At 51.5% G+C, this 20,060-nt stretch overlaps 6 protein-coding genes across 6 annotated transcripts; 2 read left to right on the top strand and 4 right to left on the bottom strand.

The window, feature by feature from the left end:
* Window positions 1-564: 564 nt before the first annotated feature.
* N7509_007829 (p53-like transcription factor DNA-binding) lies at window positions 565-2,447 on the bottom strand (the record flags this gene model as incomplete). The annotated part of the gene is made up of 2 exons (XM_056632466.1): window positions 565-2,215; window positions 2,299-2,447. The coding sequence occupies 2 exons, from the start codon at window positions 2,445-2,447 to the stop codon at window positions 565-567; spliced, it is 1,800 nt and encodes a 599-aa protein (XP_056488017.1).
* Window positions 2,448-6,712: 4,265 nt separating this feature from the next.
* N7509_007828 (putative beta-N-acetylglucosaminidase) lies at window positions 6,713-9,965 on the bottom strand (the record flags this gene model as incomplete). The annotated part of the gene is given in 6 exon segments (XM_056632465.1): window positions 6,713-6,826; window positions 6,883-7,399; window positions 7,416-8,325; window positions 8,391-9,395; window positions 9,491-9,609; window positions 9,916-9,965. The coding sequence occupies 6 exon segments, from the start codon at window positions 9,963-9,965 to the stop codon at window positions 6,713-6,715; spliced, it is 2,715 nt and encodes a 904-aa protein (XP_056488016.1).
* A 1,030-nt stretch (window positions 9,966-10,995) lies between these two features.
* Window positions 10,996-12,663, top strand: N7509_007827 (uncharacterized protein; the record flags this gene model as incomplete). Its single annotated transcript, XM_056632464.1, has 3 exons — window positions 10,996-11,036; window positions 11,426-11,487; window positions 11,570-12,663. The coding sequence occupies 3 exons, from the start codon at window positions 10,996-10,998 to the stop codon at window positions 12,661-12,663; spliced, it is 1,197 nt and encodes a 398-aa protein (XP_056488015.1).
* A 698-nt stretch (window positions 12,664-13,361) lies between these two features.
* Window positions 13,362-14,937, bottom strand: N7509_007826 (uncharacterized protein; the record flags this gene model as incomplete). Its single annotated transcript, XM_056632463.1, has 2 exons — window positions 13,362-14,380; window positions 14,481-14,937. 2 exons carry the CDS (start codon window positions 14,935-14,937, stop codon window positions 13,362-13,364), a joined length of 1,476 nt encoding a protein of 491 aa, XP_056488014.1.
* An 814-nt stretch (window positions 14,938-15,751) lies between these two features.
* On the top strand, window positions 15,752-17,545 carry N7509_007825 (GMC family oxidoreductase; the record flags this gene model as incomplete). The annotated part of the gene is made up of 2 exons (XM_056632462.1): window positions 15,752-15,998; window positions 16,164-17,545. 2 exons carry the CDS (start codon window positions 15,752-15,754, stop codon window positions 17,543-17,545), a joined length of 1,629 nt encoding a protein of 542 aa, XP_056488013.1.
* Window positions 17,546-18,384: 839 nt separating this feature from the next.
* On the bottom strand, window positions 18,385-19,779 carry N7509_007824 (N-acetylglucosamine-6-phosphate deacetylase; the record flags this gene model as incomplete). The annotated part of the gene is made up of 2 exons (XM_056632461.1): window positions 18,385-19,305; window positions 19,408-19,779. 2 exons carry the CDS (start codon window positions 19,777-19,779, stop codon window positions 18,385-18,387), a joined length of 1,293 nt encoding a protein of 430 aa, XP_056488012.1.
* Window positions 19,780-20,060: the final 281 nt, after the last annotated feature.

Below are 20,060 nucleotides of genomic sequence, written 5' to 3'. Positions count from 1 at the left end.
AAAAGCCAAAGCCTGCCTAGTTTCGACAAGGCCTCCCCCACAATGGGGGGGAAAGAAAAAGACTTGTTCGAAGCATCCACAAGGATATGGCGAATCGCCCAAAAGAAAAGACAACTCCAAAACACCGCCCTGGATCGCCGATTTTGCTGCAAACCTGGCAACATTGATATTCGAAAAAAAGACACCCCCAAACCCTGAACCCCTCCTCCTGAAAAAGAGCAATGAGCAAAAAATAGATCCAGATCAACACCGTGAGTGATCCGATCTCCAGAGACGATGCTGCGAAGCCAACCAAAAGAGAGAAAAAAGACTCGACCCTAGCATATTATCAGGAAAAGGGGAAAAAAATCCATTTCTCCCGAACAGCCAGAACAGGGGGGAAAAGAAAAAGCGTCTAATAACATAACGAGAAAGCTCAAAGGCCAAAAATAACCCCATCCAAATCCCAGTGTAAATGCAGATGCAGATCCCAAAAAAAGCACGGAAAAAAACAAAACGCCACTTTAGCGCCGGTGACCTTGCCAAACCCAACCCAATGGTATAATCTCAACTTTCAACTTTCATTCAAAACACGTCCTCAGCAGCAAAATACCTCTTACTGCGACCCCGGGAAGCGACGAACTTCATCTCAGGCATATTGGTATGATGAACGACGTGGGGCCTGTAAACGGCGTCCACGGGGGCTTGCCAGTCATCCAGTCCGAGAGGGAAGTATTCGTACAGAAAATCGGTACTCTCATTTGGGAATGGCAGTGACGACACGAATTGTTGGGGTAGGTTGGCCGTCTCGATTAGGGGTATGGATGAGGAGGCGCTTCGAGAGGGAGTCTGGGACTGCTGAGAGATGCCGTGGGAAAGCTTGCGCATCTTTGAAGGTGGTGCGGCGGATTGGTCGAGGCTTATGGATCTTTGTTGAGGGATTTCCGGAACGTTGGCGTAGGATGTCATCATCTTTTGGTCTAGCTGTAGGCCTCCAACATCACCTCGGTCTTCGTCGTCCAAGAGGGATAGATTAATCGGCGCTGCTGATCCGGCTGTTGGGCCGCTGACGCGTCTTTGGGAGTCGGCCGCTTGTGAAAGCTGTTGCTCTGGACTGGAGTGGGGGAAGATGGATTGGTGGGCGTGGGACATCATGGCATTGTTGGATTGCGGGATAGGGGTCCAGTCGGTGGGTTGTTGCATCATTGTCGGGGGTGGAACGGAGGTTGTCTCGGGGGAGCTACTTTGCACGGTCGTTGAGGGGGCCTTCGCTTTCGCTGGAGTCACGCTGGCGCGGCGTGGTACTGAGTCGCTGGTCGGCGTGCGGTTGAGCGCAGCGGCCGAGTTGGCTTGGTTCTTTCGCGAGGCCGCGGCACTGCCGCTTAGTGGGAGATCCTTTCTGGACTGGAAGTTGCGCGGGCTGCGGCCGCGAACAATCACAGGACCCGACTGAACCTCGGAGATGGAGATCTTGGCACCAGTCGAGAGAGTTGCTACAACCTTGAGCCTAACGACGAAGTGTTGCTGCAGCTCCTTGCGCCGTCCATTGTTGGCCGTCGCGACGCGGAATTGCAAGCGTTTCCAGGCAATCGGGAAGGTCGCGTAGTCGGTATCCAAATCCTGACCAGCCATGATATCGAGGGGAATTGGTGGGGGCTCCTTCTCAATCTTGGCAGCGGTGCCAGTGCTCGTCTCGTCGAGAGCAGTCCCGGAGTTGGCAGCTGCGGCTGATGGCGTCTTCCACGGCACTGATATGATCTTGACTGGGTTTCCTTCCACTGATTCCGTCGCCGACACGGTAAGCTCTTGTGCGAGAATCGGGATCCGATCACCTTGGTCGGTCATAATATAGCGCATTCCTCGGGGTAGGGTTACGGAGCCAGTGATCTGAAAGAGGTTCCGGCGGTAACATGTTAGCTCGGCACCTTGTTGAGGTGGGGCGTTCTCCGATGGGGAGGTTGTATATGGAGATTCGGCCAAAAAGAACATCCCATGAAGTTGCGCGGAAACCGACAATGAGGTGCGTCGCATGGAGTAGTCGAGCAAGGTGAAATGGTAGGCGGGCAATGAGAAGCTCAGTAGTTTATTGTTGTGATCGATGGAGGAATCCTGAGGCTGCTCAGGTGGGACGGGATCAAATGGGGCGACCATATCGGTGAAGGTATCATCATAACCCGAGGGGAAGCGGTTCAATGTGTGTGGTAGGCCATTTTGAGTGGTGAAGGCAAGATCATCGCTAGAAGCAGGGCGGAAGAACGCGCCTTAGATTAGTCTCCGACCACGAGGTGAGTAGGCACGAGGAGGATCGATAGATCATACCTAACAAAAGTCTCGGAATCAAAGTTGGAACGGTGATCGGGCAAATCGAGACCGGGCATAGCATTGAGATAATCGGTACCCTGAAGATTGCCGAGGGACAACGGGCTAGCCAGATAGGGCGGCATGGCCATGGTGTCGAAGCCCTCCATGGCGAGGGATATAGACTTGACGAAGCTGGTTGGAGAGGAGGAGGAGGGGGGGGAGGGAGGGAGGGAAAAGGGAGGAAGAGGAACAAGAGAAGCAGTGACAAGAATACAAGAGTAAAGAACAAGGGAAAGAAAGCTAAGGGGGGGTCAAGCAAGAGGGGAGAAGAGGAAGAGAGAGAGAGAGAGAGAGAGAGAGGTGGAATGGAATGCGTTGCGGATGCGCCGACGGATTCGGGGAAAAGTGGAGCCGCGAGTTTTTGCGGAGAAGCGACGAAGACGGACACAAGAGGACAAGAGGTGAACCAGAGACTAAGAAATCCAGATCCAGAACCAGAACCAGAACTGGGTCTGACGGGTCGACGCGAAAGTAGTTTACTTTCTGGGTTTAAAGAAAAATTGGCCGTTCCTCAAATGGGGCACTCCAGGGGCGATCCACCGGCTCTCGGCACTAAAAGAGGAGGGGAATGAGAAAGAGGGGAGTGTGTGCACTCTAAAAGGCCCTGAAGATCATGCAGTGCAGAAGACTGAAATAAGTCGCCAAACCCTGAAAAACGCCACGGATGACCGAATGAGGAGGGTTAATTAAATTAAAGGGAATTAATCAGAGGAGGAGGGGAGGTGGAAGAAGTGGAAATAGGGAAGTGGGAAGAGGGAGGGGGGGGCGAACGAAAGTAGAACGGAGGCAAATCAAAGCCGGAGGGGGTACTCGTATAGTACGGAGTGTAGCTATGATGGGAATGATAATTATAATTTAATTACGAGGGCGGAGGACGGAGTCGGAGTACTAACTACGAGTATTTGTACTTGTATTTGTACTATCATATCATATCATAAAGGATTCTTTTATCATCCACTACCAGTATGGGGAATGGTATCTCTCCACTTGCACACATCGAGTACGATACACTACTTCACTACTTCACTACACTACACTACTTCGATCATGCTGAGGGTCTTCTTTCACCTCACGGTCCACACCCCCTCGAAAAAGGATCGATGATCAACATGGGCCCCGTCTGACATGCAGTGCCTTCGCGAAGACACTTAGACCAATGATAATAAAAGGGCCAGGGCCCCGAGCTTGCGTGACTGCGATCGTGTTGCTCCGCTCTAGAAATGCTAGCGGATGCTAACGATTTCACCAACCTGATTGGTCTCATCGGGGTCCCACTGTGAACGGGCGAGTCCACATCCGCACGCATCCAGTCGGAGTCAGGAGTCAAGTAAGTCAATCAGTCAGTCGGGACAGTCAGGTCAGATCAGGTCCAGTGTGAGTGAGGACAGAACAGGACAGGATAGGATAATGGGCGAGTGGTGATGTGATGCCATGCATTGCCCTGCTTTGCCTTGTCTTGCCCTGTGGTGTGCATACGATATGGAGTGTGCCTTTGTCAACTCACCCAACTGGCAGACCTGAGGATTGTGGGCCTCCTCCCTCTCCCTCTCCCTCGGCCTCGGCCATCTCCGTCCTCGTCCACGTCCTCTCCTCTCCTCTACGCAAAGACGTAAAAGGACCATGATCTGCTGCAGGTTCGCGACATGATGCATCCAGGACATTCGCTTGTGTAATTCCGAAACGGCATCACGAGCATGTGGAACACTCAGCGGGATCCAGTCGACCAGACTGAGTCCACTGTTAACCACCTTGACGGGTGTGGCGGGGGGCCAAAAAGCCAAAGAAAAGAAGCTTGGGAGGATCATCTGTCGAACTCACCCTTCATCTCCCTTGTGCATTTACCCGATTCGACCTACGCTAGTGATCATAGCCAAGCAAGGCCAGGCAGTTTAGGCTGCCAGTGCTCAGTGGCTGGTCCGACCTTTGCCTGACCTTTGGCCTTTGCCTTTGACCGTCAGTGTGGATCCTCAGGGTCTTTGACAACTTGCTTCGGTCCACAAAAGTCCCCATTCATTCCCCCGTCCCATCCTATCCATCCACTGGATCGCCTTACTCGATGCGTCGCCTACGTCGCCCCTGAGAACAAGTTCAGTCCAGTCCAGTCCAGTCCAGTCCAAGTTCAGTTCAAGCCCCGAGAGCCTCTCTCAAGCTTTACTTTTGGTTTGGCTTTGATTTACTTCCCGACGAACAGGAATACATGTACTCGTACATGTACCTCCCGGTGATCACCGAGGTCGATCGATGCGATCTAGATGGAATGAATTAGATACGCCATTGACTCTTTTCAGTATCAGGTCTTTTCAAGTTTCCCCCCCTCCCTAAAGGTTCCGTGCAATCATTGAAGGGAGTCAAATCAAGTCAAGTCAGTCGTTCCAAGACCGGCCCGCATCTGCGACCGTCCGCATCCGCTGGGAGCTCCCAGAGCGGGCGGGCGGGGATGGGATGGCCTCGGGAACCCAAGGATCGAAGATAAGGAATGTGGAAATCATCTCCTTCTAGGCCATATACGGATCCAATTGAGATTAGTGGGGAAGATGGGACCAGAAGAAGGGAAGCTGTACGACTTGCGGGATTTCCCACATGAAAAAAAAGCGCCTGGAGACCAAGACCAACAAAAATCTCTCCACCTAATCCAATCAACCCACCCAGAATAAACTCTACTAGATTGAAAACGCTCCCCTAAAGGCAAACCACGGCCGAGTCTCGAGTCTCAAGTACCCGAGTCCCCCAGTCCTGCTGGCAGCGGCAGCTTTAATGGGTCCCCCCCGGATGCAAATGTGGCCCCGACACTCCGGTGCTAGCCTAGCGTCCTTTTCTCTTTCTTCCATTGCGTCCCTTCTGCGTCCTTCTGCATTCCGCCCTGCATCCTTCGTATTGGGAGATCACTCTCTTCTAGAATCTGCAGAACATGCACAAACTAAAACTAAAACTAAAACTAAAACTAAAACGTCGGCCGCTTCGATAACCGAATTTGAATTCATTGGAAACGAGTGTCGGTCGGTTCAAGTTCCAACCAACCCGCTTTCCTTTCTTTGCCTTTCCTTTCCTTTACCTTGCAAAATGTCTCTCGAGCCTCTTTTATTGTTCTCCGTGCGAAGAAAAAGTGGATGCTTGACTTTTAGCCTCTTCTCCCTGATACTCCGTACGGAGTACAGGTATGTCCAGTGTTTCCAGTCAGTATTCTTTTTCTTCGCCTCCGGCGCCAAGCGGAGCCCAGTCCATTCCGTCCGCTCCGTCCAGTCCACATTTCTCCCCGAAGATAGTTTGATAAAAAGTACCTACCTCCTTCTCCATAAGAACCAAGACGAGCGAGTTTTAGCTTCCAAACCCACTGGCAGTACTCCGTACTCCAGTAATGTACGGAGCAGGTAGACGCACCAACGGACGTCCGGCCCAATCATCAGCCATGAATACTCTGGTGCCTCGTTAGGCGCTCCACTCCTCTCCGCGCATAACATATGTGCATGATGTTGGGCTGGGCGGTGTCGGTTGGAGCCGAGGCTGGCGCTGGTTCGGGTTTACTATTGGTGAGGTGTTGGTGATATTTGGTGGTGGTCAAGGTCCTGATAATGAAAGGCAAAAGATAGGATACGAATTAAAGGGGGCCTCGCGGGTTGTGAAAAAAAAAACCTTAGGAATAAAAAGATAATAATAATAATATCATGAAAATAAATAATAATCATAAATAATAAAAACCTTGAACTGAAAATCCAAATCCACATCGATATCCTCCCGGGCGCAAACAGAGTGCGGATCTCCCGTGATCGACAAGTTGTCTCTTGACCACTCACACTCACGCTCACGCTCAAGCTCGACAAGGCCGACTCCCACTCCCACTCCTCGACCGAAAAAAAAAAACTACTATGCCTAGTGTATGCCATACTCATACCATATATCCACAAAAAATGATGTAAGATTGGTCCAGATGACGCCGTGCAGCCTGTCTGTCCTACCCACCAACAACCAACAAAACGACCTGGGCGCAACGGCCCCCATTGGGGCCGAGTCACACGAGAAAGAAAGGGCAACACAAAAGAAAAAAGAAACGAAAAATAATAATAATAAGACACGCCAATCAGGAAACTCCTCGAGGGAGTGCATGTACCTGCATCACAAACCCTAGACCCGGTTCCAGAACGAATAAAACAGGCACGACCCGGGCCTATAGCCAAAATGCCAGATGGATATCATAAATGCAACAAATCGGAAAGCAGAAACAAAGGAAAAAGAAATAAAAATAAGCAGCTGCAGCAACAGCAGCAGCAGCAGTTCCTGTCCCTCTTAAAGGCCCAGAACAAATGAGAAATGAGAGGGAAAGAGAAGAATTGCGCCCATTGCGCCCATTCATACACACAAACCACACATCTATCGTTCACGACGGATGCATCATCGACCATGTGGCTGCATCACAATTCACCTCTTCAAAACTGTGTAGCATGGTGAATCCCATGGAAGAAAGACAGTCAAAATTGCCGTCGCCATCCACCTAGTTTCAATTAGCACGTGATTCAAATCAGAAAGGGGAATGGATATAGACCGTACACAATCCATGACCACAGCATTGGCATTTAGCTTTCGAATCTGACGAATAGCCAACAGAATCAAGCCCTGCATCACAGTCGAATAATCATCCGCAATTGGGGAGATAACAGGCGACGAAATACCACCGACAGGAGTATTAGTAGCTCGTAAAGTCGGCATATGTTCAGCCAAAGCAGACCGCTCATTGTAAACAACAACACTTCCCAAAATCATATCATCAGTCGAGCGCTTCGCACGAATAATCCCACAATTCGGCGCCCCGCCCAAAGCCATACGGTAGATATCCGCCACGCCCTGCCGAGCATTGGTCTTAATGTGATCAAGAATCGTGCGAGCAAAGTCCCACCCGTAAACCAAGTCGTATACAGCATCGGCATTCTGCAGCGTTACCGTCAACCCCTCCGGCGGAGTCCAGCTCGTCAAATTGCGCAGCACGACGCTGCACACCGGACGCGCGAGCGAAGTGTTCCATCCGAGATTGGCAAACCATTGCCGTAGTCGTTTGCGCTCCACGGGACTGACGGTAGGGATACCTGAGAGAGATTCCGGGAAGTCGGGAGCCGAGCTGGAATCTTTTCATTCCTTTGCGCTGGACTAGGGAGCGAATTGCTCGGCTGTGGAGGGAGTGTCCAATTGATAGTTTGCGACGGGCTGGGTCGACGATCAAACATCCAATTACGCCGGTGCCCGAGGATTGAAAGAAGTAGGTTGCACAGAATCCGTACAGGGCTTGTGTGCTGCTGTTGCGAACGACGAAATGTGCTTCGTCGATATCTTCTTTCCGTAGAAGGAAACTGCTAGAGGTAGCACCGAGGAGCTCGGAGCGTTGACCTTGTGTACAGTCTTCCCGCATTGCATCTAGTAAGGCATCCAGGGCATTACCGTCACGCTCTTCATTCCAGTTCTCGACCAGCCAGTGCTGTCGGGATTGATGGATTTTTTGACTGCGACTGATAGACCCGGGCAATGATCCAGAGGGGCCTAATTCACCATAGAGAACTTTGACGAGCGCCTGGAGTGCTGTCTCAGTGAAGTCATATGTGCAGACGTAAGTTCCAACCGAAGAGTCCGTAGCAAAGTCGTAGGGTGAGCTGACAGAGACCACAATCAAAGGCTTTTCCAATCGTTCTCCGGTTGAAGAATATTGCGATTGACAAAGTAATGAGATATGCTTCGAAAATGATTGTTGATACTTGTTGCGATATCCATCTGCTGTGACAACAATTACAGCACTCGCGCGCTTGACGAGATCTTCGTGGATGGGCCGTACGCCGTTGGCCGTATAAGAAGTATGCAGCACACGCCCATTTCGTTGGCGAGATAGTGATCTGCCGAGTTCCTTAAACACACTTTCCCCACTCATCACCGAAGAGGTCTTTTCCCAGGATGACGAGTCGAGGCCACCATGTGCTGTCTCATTAACAGAAAGAGTAACTGCCGAAGCTGGAAGTGGTTTGACCAGTGGCGTGAGGAGCAAAAGCTCCTCGCTTGGATTAATGATATTGGACAAGGGAGGAGATTATTCTTGTCTCGCATCACGGTGATCGAGTCGTTATAAGCACGAGTAGAGAGGTTGGTATGGGAAGGCTGCATCTGTGTGAGCGAAAGAAGACCGGGAGGATTCAGTGCTTGTTCCCAAGAGGTACAGCGAGCCTTGAGAGCCAGAACACGGCGCAAAGACTGCTCAATGCGAGCGCGGCCGATGATTCCATTCTCAACGCCCAATTTCAACCCGTTGATCGCCTCTTGCTGCACGGGAAATGACCGGCAAAGAAGAACGACATCACAGCCGGCATTTTTAGCCATGACTGTTCCGCCACCGACCCCGATATTATGCGTCAGTGCCTCCATCTCTAAACACTCTGATACAACGACTCCTTGGAACTTCAAATCTTTCCGCAGAAGCTCGTCGACAACTTGGTCGCTCAAACAGGCATGCATGACATTCATCCCAGCCGATGACATGGAGACTCCACCTACCATCATCGCGTCTAAGCCGTGGTTGATCGCATTACGAAAAGGGACCAGTGCGCTCAAGCTTAGCTGCTCAAGAGACTCCGTGATGATGGGCACATCGGAATGGGAGCCGAGGAACTCTAGGTTTCCGTAAGATGGGAAATGTTTGCCGCAGGTCGCAAGCCCCGCTTGTTGATATCCCTTCATAAATTGGACACCATACTGGGAGGCCTCCTGGGGATCATCGCCAGTGGTTCGAACACCCAAGGGTTGATTTCGGACATTAGTTAGTACATCCAAGACAGGACCCAGGATCCAATTAACCCCAACAGCCTTGAGCTCTTGAGCCGTGGCAACGGCAACCTCATGAGCCAAGGGTTTTGACCCCGTTGCCGCGATCCCCATGGCACTGGGGAATTGGCGAATATATATCTCATCGTATAAGCTGTTGACGCCGCCATTCTCCTGATCCAACGCGATCATCAGTGGAACTGGGTGACCAGCATCGCGGGCAATGGTCTGTAATTCGAGGACCAGTCGGGTAGCTTCCTCCGCAGCTGTGGGTGATGAGATCAGTAACTTATATTAGGATAGGGTCCAGGTTGTGCCCGGGCTGGGCTGATATAGAGTCCCTAGGAGAAGAAGTAGATACATTTAAGGTTTTTGGCCGATAGAAGGACCGATCCCAAATGGTAGTTCTCGATGAGTGACCGAATCTGAGGGCTGACCGTGGTGCCATCGAAGCCCATCATAAAGAGCTGGCCCATTTGCCTGTAGGGTGGTAGGTCAAGGTCAGCATTGGTGTGTTTAGTGTTGCACGCAGCACCAGCAGCAGCACCACCTCCACACGTCCTCACCAGCACTCGCCAGCCCTATGGCCTCTCCTCTGCAGATGTCAAAGCTTCCCGAAGGGGAAATAGCCTAAATGGTCCCGAGGAGGGGGGCATGGCGGGGGATCGATGGGGTTCCACAGCGCCCGATGGGCATGGTGATAGAAAGGGGGAGAGGTGTGGGTGGTGGATGTGGTGGTGCACCGGTGACTGGGATAGGTGCACCGGAAGAAGGCGATCAACATACCTATCGGGATCCTCCCAGCCCGGGGGCAGCATGTCCTCTTTCGGGGCCATGGCCCTGGGGGGGAGGGGATGCGGAATGCCAACAGAGCCCAACTGGAGAAGGGCGGAAGGGCAAGGCGCAAAGATGTGTTCGAAGCTCGAGACGGTTGCCGCAAGCAGAACTGGAGGATGAGATTAGAAACTCCGAGTTCGCAGTCAGGTGACAAGGAGGAGGAGAGGAAAGAAGGGAATGCGAATGCGACAAATGAGAGCAGCTCCAGGCCTCGGGGAGCCGCAATCGGGGGGGAAAGTCAGATAACCAGCAGCGGGTCTCTCCGCCCGTCAAGTAAAGTCTATAGGTACGGTATACTAAGACTAGTATTGGTATATTGGCAGAATAGTATTACTCTACCTAGTAAGTATGCTGTATCTGGGGTTGAGCATGAGCCACCGCCACGCCACACCACGTTTTCACCTTTCCCCAGGTCTTCCCCAGATGCGCGGAGTACGGAGTACCTGTTGATCTTTTTTTTTCAATTTTATGGGAAACACACTGACCCTACTCTATGCCCTTTCCTACATTGTACTAGTAATGCGTAGTAAAGTAATGATTGGGAGGGGAAGCTGGAGTAACCATGACATTTGTTAGTCAGCATCACGTGGGGCCTTATTTTACCATACGTGACAAAACCAAAGCTGGTTGCGACGCTAAGGTTGCACTCTTCTCTTCCTCTCCCCAGCTTTTCCACTTACCTCGTCCTCTTCACTTTTGCCGATTTCACCGGATGCAACTTCTTCATCGCCCCCGATGGCACCTTCATGCCAGCATGACATCCAGGCTCCGCTCTATCTGGAGACTTGGAGACTTCCCAGGAGGGTTATCTGCCAATCATAATCTTAATTCTTCGTTCTTGACCACCTTACCACTGCGTCATTCCCCATTCCTCTGCTAGTTGGCCACATGGTATAGATGTTTCCAGCAAAAAGATCGACCCATGTAGAGGGTACCTGCTTCCTTGTCCAGATACGGGCCCTATGGGCCATAGCCATAGCCATAGCCCCATCCATTGGATACACGTACCAACGTGAACAGCCTGCCCACATGGCCCATTACAACAATGACATTTGCGGAGGCCATTCTTTGTACTTGACACCTGTTAGCGATGTGGGATGTAGTAACCGTAGTCGATCTGGACGTTGAGAGCGGAGCCACATCTACTACGACACGGTTGATCTTTTGTCACTGTCGTACACCCAACCCCGACGTAACCAATCCATGGGAGGCGTCTCTCTTTCTCTTTCCTTAATCTCTTCTTCCTATCTTCCTCTCTTCAATTCCTTCTTCTCTTGACCTTGACCCTCCCCAATCTCTTTATCCTCAAGAGGTTCACAATCCTAATACACCTCAACTCTACTCAACTCTCATCTACTTCTGACCTCTGACGTAACTATCCACCATGTATGGCTTCCTCTGATCCTTTGCCTTCCCTTCCCTTCCTTTCTTTGCAAGGAACGAGCTGACCCCATCACAGGCGTGTTATCATTCGCGAGGACCCTCAAGAGGCGTCGGTGTATATCGCCGACTACATTGTCAGTGAGTAGGCACCGGTGGGTCTGCTGGCTCGCATTGCAGACCATATATCCAGCAACAAGACATACTAACAAATCTCACCCAGGCCGCATCAAGGCTTTCAACCCTACCGAAGCTCACCCCTTCGTCCTGGGCCTTCCTACCGGCAGCAGCCCCGAGATCATCTACAAGATCCTCGTGCAGCGCCACCGCGCCGGCGAGATCTCTTTCAAGAATGTCGTCACCTTCAACATGGTATGTACCCCATCGCCACCGCGGGCACCTCGGCATCCCAAAATACTCAATATCCTAACAACTATACAGGATGAATACGTGGGCCTACCTCGCGACCACCCGGAATCCTACCACAGCTTCATGTACAAGCACTTCTTCTCTCACGTCGACATCCCACCCCAAAACATCCACATCCTAAACGGCAACGCGGAAGACCTGACCGCCGAATGCGCCGCATTCGACGCCAGCATCGCCCGACACGGCGGAATCGAGCTATTCCTCGGCGGCGTCGGACCAGACGGGCACATCGCCTTCAACGAACCCGGTTCCTCCCTCGCCAGCCGCACGCGCGTCAAGACCCTAGCCTACGACACCATCCTAGCCAACTCGCGCTTCTTCGACAACGACGTGAACAAAGTCCCCCGAATGGCAATGACAGTCGGTATCCAGACAATCATGGACAGCCGCGAAGTCGTCATCGTCGCAACAGGAGCCCACAAAGCCTTCGCCCTCCAAAAGGGTCTTGAAGACGGCGTAAATCATATGTGGACACTTTCCGCACTCCAGTTACACCCTCACCCATTGGTTGTTTGCGATCGGGACGCCACGCTTGAACTTAAGGTCAAGACGGTGCGATACTTTGAATCGATTGAGTCGGCTGGTACGGATGCGAGAACTCAGGGGCCAGCGCTGGTCTATCGTCCTCGTACTTATATGCCTGCGCCTATTGTTACGAAGAGGACTGCGGCTCCGCCGCGTCAGCAACCTACTCCTGACCGTACACCTGTGAAGGTTCCTAAGGATTTGCGGATTAATACGGAGCTCCATAAGACTATGGAGGATGATGAGCTTACGCCTGATAGTATGTCTTCGCGAATGGTTGACTCGGCTATTGGGGGGTTGGATGGTGCGCTTAAGAATGACTTGATCTTTGATCGGATGGGTGCTCGTATGACTGCTCAGTGAGAGGTCCATGAGGTCTTGACTTGATTCGAGTCCGCTTCTTTCCTTTTCTTTCCCGCTTTTCCTTTTCCTCATCTCATAATTTCTCGGGTCATCGCTTGCATTGTGGAATTCTCTCCGTTTCCTGGAAAGTTGTGGCGTTTGTGCTTTTCCCTTCCTTTTTTTCAAGTTTTCTTCACCTCAATCGTTAATTGATAGATGGGATGCAATGGGCTGTGGTGGATATGATATCCTTCTTCTCTGTTTTTGAATCTGCATTCGATATGTCATTTAGGCGTCTGCGAATAAACGGCATCACATAATTCGGGGCGCAATAGGGTATGGCTAGATTGATAACTTTTAGAATTCAATTTGTTCAGTTTTATGTTGTGTTGTGTTGTAATGCGTAGTGTAGTGTAGTGTATACTTCGTGTAGGTGCCATTTTCGTACTAGTATCATGCATAGTAACATCATGCATGACTTGGCATTTCTGTGATCCATGCACTCCGAGTCTAGGTTACACTTTAGTTAAGTAAAATACACTAGTTCTAAAATGGGAGGAACTACTACTCATAGTACTAGCTGTACCTATACCTTTAGAATTAAGAGAACAGAACTTGAACGAATCCATGTGCTAACTTGTCATAATTTTTTAAATGCACCCTCTATCCGACCTTTTCCGGTCATGTACTAGTAAACTAAAAATCACGATCATTATTATTTACAGCTTGGCAAAAACAGTAGCCACAGCCCCACTCATATCAACAAGGGTGCTCTTATTCTGCACCCAAGCCTCAATACCCCTCCGACCATTCTCAACACCCAAACCACTCTTCTTCCACCCACCAACCGCCATCTCCGCAGGACTCTCACCCCAAGTATTGACCCAAGTAATACCCGCCTGAAGCTGATCAATAAGACGATGAGCCTGATTCAAGTCCTTAGTAAAGACACCAGCCGCAAGACCAAGCTCAGTCGCATTAGCCCGCTGCAAAGCCTCCTCCACGGTATCATAGTACAAGATCGACATAACGGGTCCGAAAATCTCCTCCATAACAATCCGCATGTCATCAGTACAGTCCGTGAAAATGGTAGGCTTTACCCAGAATCCAGCCTGTAGATCCTTAGGCACGTCGTCAGGCTTGCCAAGACCACCAGCCAAAAGTGTAGCGCGGTCATTCTCAATACCATGACGAATATAAGCAATAACCTTCTCCTGATGAAGCGACGAAGAAAGCGGGCCGAAATTAGTCTGCTCATCGAAAAGCGGACCCGCACGAACGAAAGAAATCTTCTCAAGAAGCTTCTTTTCAAAAGCAGACTTGAGAGATCGGGGCACGAAGACACGAGTTCCATTCGTGCAGACTTGACCCGTGCTGTAGAAGTTTGCCATCATCGCGCCGTCAACTGCGTTTTCTAGATCTGCGTCTGGGCACACGATTAATGGGCTCTTACCGCCTAGCTCCATTGTCACGTATTTCATGTTACCGGAGGCTGAGCCGGCGACCTTTTGGCCTGTTGCTACTTGGCCCGTGAATGAGACCTTGGCAATGGATGGGTGGCTGGTTAGGTAGGCGCCGACATCACCGGCTCCGTTGATGACGTTGAAGACGCCGGCGGGTAGGCCGGCTTCGGTGTAGATCTCTGCTAGAGTTTGGGCGTGGAGGGGGGGTGAATTCGCTGGGTTTGTAGACCATTGTGTTTCCTGCGGCGAGGCAGGCGGCGGATTTCCACAGGGCACTAAAAGAGGGTTGATTAGCAAAGCAATCCCTTTAAAAAATAGACTGTCCTTTGAGAAGGGAAAAGAGGGCGCACATTTGAATAGGGTAGTTCCAAGCACCAATACCGGCACAAACACCCAGAGCAGCCTTCTTGGTATAAACCCAAGCATCCTCACGGAGCTGTGTAGTCTCACCATTCAGGCCACCACCACCAATGAAGTTGGCATAGTACTCCAGGACATCGGCACCGGTCACGACATCCACGGTGCTAGTCTCTGTGAAAGCCTTGCCGGAGTCGAGAGTCTCGACGCGGGCGATCTCATCATTACGCTCGCGGAGCAGAGAAGCGGCTTTGTGAAGGATACGGGCGCGGGCAATAGCTGGAGTCTGGGACCATGAAGGGAATGCACGATCACCGGCAGCAATGGCAGCGTCGATATCCGAGTTCGAGGCGATCTGGATATCTGCCAGCGGGGTTGCGGTGGCGGGGTTGATGGTTTGAAAGGTCTTGCCGGAGGAGGCGGGACGAGTCTGACCGTCGTAATAGAGCTGACGGGGAGGGAATGAGAGGGACATGATTGCGAAGAGGGGGAAATGAATTAGACTCTGATAAGGTGAGTGCAAGTAGGAGGCCAGTAAGTGTATCTTAATCTTTTACTTTTACATCCTACATTAGCATCCGAGGCCCTCAGCACACCGCCTTGCCGGACTTGGGCCGACGAAACGCGAGTGGAGCAGCGCTTGTACGTAACCAGCCTCATTTCCTCTGGATTTGCGGGGTTGTTCGACTGCAGATTCGCTAGAGCAGCGCGGCATCGAACATCCGTGGTCAGATTCCTCGAGAAGGACCCACCGGGAAAACTGCACTAAACACGGGCACGATGGGCTCTTTTCCTCCCCTCGCGATCCTTGGTGACGTATAGATTCTCGTGTCCTTTGACGCCTCCTTTGAGATAGCACCTTCGGTCTCGTCCGGACTCAAGTCAGCCCCCTAATCCGGTTGGAATTTCCCTTATCTTATTCGATTCCCCTTCTTCCCCGCTCATTTATCTTTGTCTCAAAAACTATCGACGAAACACCGTTGGCAGCCGAGTGGGTCATTTGTTCTTTTCTCGACTCCACTTCGAACGATCGCCACCACTCATTCGCCCCAGTCCCAACGCAAAGAAGGCAGAAAAAAAAAAGAAAGCGAAAAAAAAAGTTGAACCGCGTCTACACCGAATCAAGGCACTCGATTGAGACGGATTGGCTCGTTGGATCATACCACCGGCCCCAGTCTTTCTAAGCTTCCTCTTCTTCTTTTTACTTTTAAAAATAGAGAGATCTTCCCCTTCTCTCTCCCCCCTTCTCCTCCGACCTCATCAATCTCCAATCTCCAATTATCTCCAATATGGCCACCACTAACGATCTCCCCGGCATCGATGTCAACAGCTACGACTACATTGTCGTGGGTGGCGGCACCGCCGGCTGTGTCATTGCTGCTCGTCTTGCCCAGTATTTGCCCAACAAGCGCACCCTCGTGATCGAGGGCGGTCCTAGTGACTTTATGGATGATCGCGTTCTGAACTTGAAGGAGTGGCTCAACCTCCTCGGCGGCGAGCTGGACTACGACTATCCCACCGTTGAGCAGCCCATGGGTACGACAGCTCTCACTTCATCTCCCTTGCGACAGCCTTGAGCCTGAATCTTTCCTTTGCATCATTCATCCCAAAGCACACAGCCCACAGCCCTACAGCCCACATGCTCCGCCCTTATAAGATGTTCAGTCAAATAGAATGGAAGAATACTAACACTCCCCGTAGGCAATAGCCACATCCGCCACTCCCGCGCCAAGGTCCTCGGTGGTTGCTCTAGCCACAACACTCTGATCTCCTTCCGTCCCTTCGAGTACGATTGCCGCAACTGGGTGAACAAGGGCTGCAAGGGCTGGGACTTTGAGACCTTCACCCGTATCATTGATAACCTGCGCAACACCATCCAGCCCGTGCACGCCCGCCACCAGAACCAGCTCTGCAAAGACTGGATCTCCGCCTGCTCCAGTGCCATGGACATCCCCGTCATTGAGAACTTCAACGACGACATCCGTAACAAGGGTGAACTGACCGAGGGTGTCGGTTTCTTCAACGTCTCCTACAACCCTGACGATGGCCGCCGAAGCAGTGCCAGTGTGGCTTATATCCACCCCATCCTGCGCGGCGATGAGAAGCGCCCCAACCTAACCATCCTCACCAACGCCTGGGTCTCCAAGGTCAACGTCGAAGGCGACACCGTCACCGGTGTCAACGTGACCCTCCAGTCCGGCGTAACTCACACCCTCCGCGCCAAGAAGGAGACCATCCTTTGCGCCGGTGCCGTCGACACCCCCCGTCTCCTCATGCTCTCCGGTCTCGGTCCCCGCGAGCAACTATCTTCCCTCAACATCCCCGTCATCAAGGATCTCCCCGGAGTCGGCGAGAACCTAATCGACCACCCCGAATCAATCATCATGTGGGAACTCAACCGCCCCGTCGACCACAGCGCCACAACCATGGACTCAGACGCAGGAATCTTCCTCCGTCGCGAAGCCCCCGACGCCGCAGGATTCGACGGCCGCGCCGCAGACGTAATGATGCACTGCTACCAAATCCCCTTCACCCTAAACACAACCCGCCTAGGCTACGACGAACCCATCAACGCCTTCTGCATGACCCCCAACATCCCCCGCCCCCGATCCCGAGGCCGTCTCTACCTAACCTCCTCGGACCCGAGCGTCAAACCAGCGCTTGATTTCCGCTACTTCACCGATCCCGAGGGCTACGACGCCGCAACCATCGTCGAGGGACTCAAGGTCGCTCGTAAGGTCGCCCAGCAAGCCCCATTCAAGGACTGGATCAAGCGCGAAGTCGCTCCCGGCCCGAAGGTGACTTCCGACGAGGCTTTGTCTGAGTATGGTCGTCGTGTCGCGCACACTGTGTACCACCCGGCTGGTACGACTAAGATGGGTGATGTGGCCAGGGACCCGCTGGCTGTTGTTGATCCTAAGCTTAAGATTCGCGGTCTTAAGGGTGTGCGTATTGCTGATGCGGGTGTTTTCCCGGATATGCCTTCCATCAACCCCATGCTTACTGTTTTGACTATTGGTGAGCGTGCTGCTGAGCTTATTGCCGAGGAGGCTGGCTGGACCCGCTCTCAGCCTCGTCTGTAAGGTGCAGAGCGAAGCGAAGCCTAGCCTGCCTAGTGCGGGCGAGGGCGTGGGAACATACAGCACAGTTGACTGTGTCGACTTGAGTCTCTGTTCCCTCTTCTCATGACCGTATGTCTGAAAAGTTGTATTTTGGAAATTTTTGTTTAGCATCTCAGCGAGCGGCGCAGAGCAGAGCTCTAGCTCCGTGAGATTAAAGTGGTGGGAGGGGATTTTATAACCTCACCCCCCTTTAGTCAACGTGATTGATCTAGTATAGTATAGTGGTTAGTAGGCCCTGGGGTCCAAGTCTTGGTCTTCTTTTTGGATTCTTGGATACATAAACTTGAATAAATATTACTGAGTATATTGACGTTAAAATGATTCTCTAAATGTTTTGACGTACTAGTACTGCGCTAGTTAGTCAGTAGGCTGGGATTGTCTAGTACTAGCAGCAGTATACGCTCTTAGACTTTTGATACATACCGCCCCGCTATATATACTAATTTTGGATCAATACAAAATTAAGAACTACAAAGAATAGCAAATCATCAGTTTCAAGTGAATCTAGCATAAATTTCAAGTCTATCAAAAGTAAAGATAAAGATAAAGGTTCGATGCGATGCTCGGGATGCGTGTACAATGCGTAGTAAGGTTAGATGCTTGCCGCAGGAATCGATGCAAGGAAAAAAGATAAAACATCCTCAAACGCCCAGACCCTCGCCCACCAGTAGATATCATGAGAAGCAGACGCAGAACAAAGCAGGAGATAATAAGACAACAGGAAACAAGAAAAGCACAAGCAGACACAACAGACGAAAGCAAAACCACCCACACCAGCCCTAATCTTCAGTCAGCCGTCCTCAAACAGCAACAGCACCACCACCCTTAACCTCCGAATCAAAAATCTTAGCCCCAAACTTCCAAACCTGATCAACCGTCAAAGTATTCCCCGAATAATCATCATCACTCTCTCCCAAAACAACCAAATCCGCATCCGCCCCCGCATCCAAAGACCCCTTAACCCCCTGCATCCCCAACAATCGCGCGGGAACAGCCGTAGCAGCATTAATAGCCTGCGCCGTCGACGCACCTGACCACCGTCGAAAATTATTAACGCACTCAATCAACGTCGCAGAACTACCGGCAATTTTATCCGATCCTTCAAGCGTAAGTCTCGCGCCCGTTTTGACGATTCGTTCGCCGTTTGTCCATTCATAAACACCATCGGGCAATCCACACAGGCGCATGGCATCAGTGACAAGAACAAGTCCCTCAGGATGGGCATTGTATGCGATTTTAATCGAGGTAGGATGTAAATGAATCCCATCAGCAATAACGCCATAATAAGGACGACGACGCTCGCTCTGGCCCAAAAGGCCAAAGATACCCGGGTTGCGGTGGTAGAATGGTCGCATCGCGTTGAAGAGGTGTGTTATCATTGTTGCGCCTTGGTGGGTTGCGCTTACGGCTTGTTCGTATGTTGCGTCTGAGTGGCCGATTGCGTAGATTATGTCTCTCTTTGCGATTTCGGGGATCTGAGACATCATGTTGCCTACTTCTGGCGCGGCGGTTATCATTTTGATTGGACTGGATGAGTCCAGATTGTCCTTTCCGTAACAGGTGATTAGGTCTTCGAAGGTTTGGGCTGCGCGGAGGACTTCGGATTTGTGGATGCCGTTTCGGCCGGGGCTTATGAAGGGTCCTTCGGCGTGGGCGCCGAGGGATTCGGCGCCGTCGGTGGGTTGGTGGGTTTTTGCTGTTGGGCCTAGGGACGGTAGGACCTGGGTAGGATGTTAGCTTTGCTGTGCTCTGATCTGCTTTGCTTTGCTTTGGGACGAGAGAGAGTTCCTCTCGGGATGTTTGAAAGGTTGAAGTAAACCTACCTTGTGATAAACCTCGGCGGTCGAGCTAACGAGGGTAGGCAGGTATGAGGTAACACCAGTGCGTGCGAGGCCGCGGTTAACCATTCGCAGACCTTCATCATACTCCTCCTTTGTATCACAGGGAACGGAGAAGTCGAAGCCCTGGGCACCATTCAGCTGAACATCGATGAGACCCGGGGCCAGAATGCGGCCGCCGAGATCGATGATTTCATCGGGGGAAAGATGTAATTCGTAGAAGGCTTCTTGGTCTTTGAGGATTTTGCCGGTGAGAGAGTCGATCCAGAGGTCTTGTTCGATGAGGCTTGATCCGCGTACCAAGCGGCAGTTGGTGAACTTGGTGATGCGGGGAGCGGGGGTGGTCTTGCCCGGCATGGTGATGGTGATGTTGACGTTGATGTTGAGGTCAAGGTCAAGATCAGATCAGGTCAGGTCAGGTCAGGCCAGGTCAATGACGATGGATAATTAGGAATAGGCACCAGGAACAGGGGAAAACAAGAAGTTAATAGATCTGGCCGCGCCGGGGAGGAAGTAATGATGTAACGGTTGATTGTTTGCGAGGTGACATTGGACATTGGGTTCGGCATACCGATGTGGTAGGTACCAAATTCGGTAGTAGTAGTACTTTAGTCATTATACTTTGTACTTGGCAGTAT

Source organism: Penicillium cosmopolitanum (assembly GCF_028827165.1).
Source record: "Penicillium cosmopolitanum strain IBT 29677 chromosome Unknown utg000008l:1.0-4398992.0:1.0-4402845.0, whole genome shotgun sequence".
Lineage (NCBI taxonomy): Eukaryota > Fungi > Ascomycota > Eurotiomycetes > Eurotiales > Aspergillaceae > Penicillium > Penicillium cosmopolitanum.
This window is presented reverse-complemented; position numbering and strand designations above follow the sequence as displayed.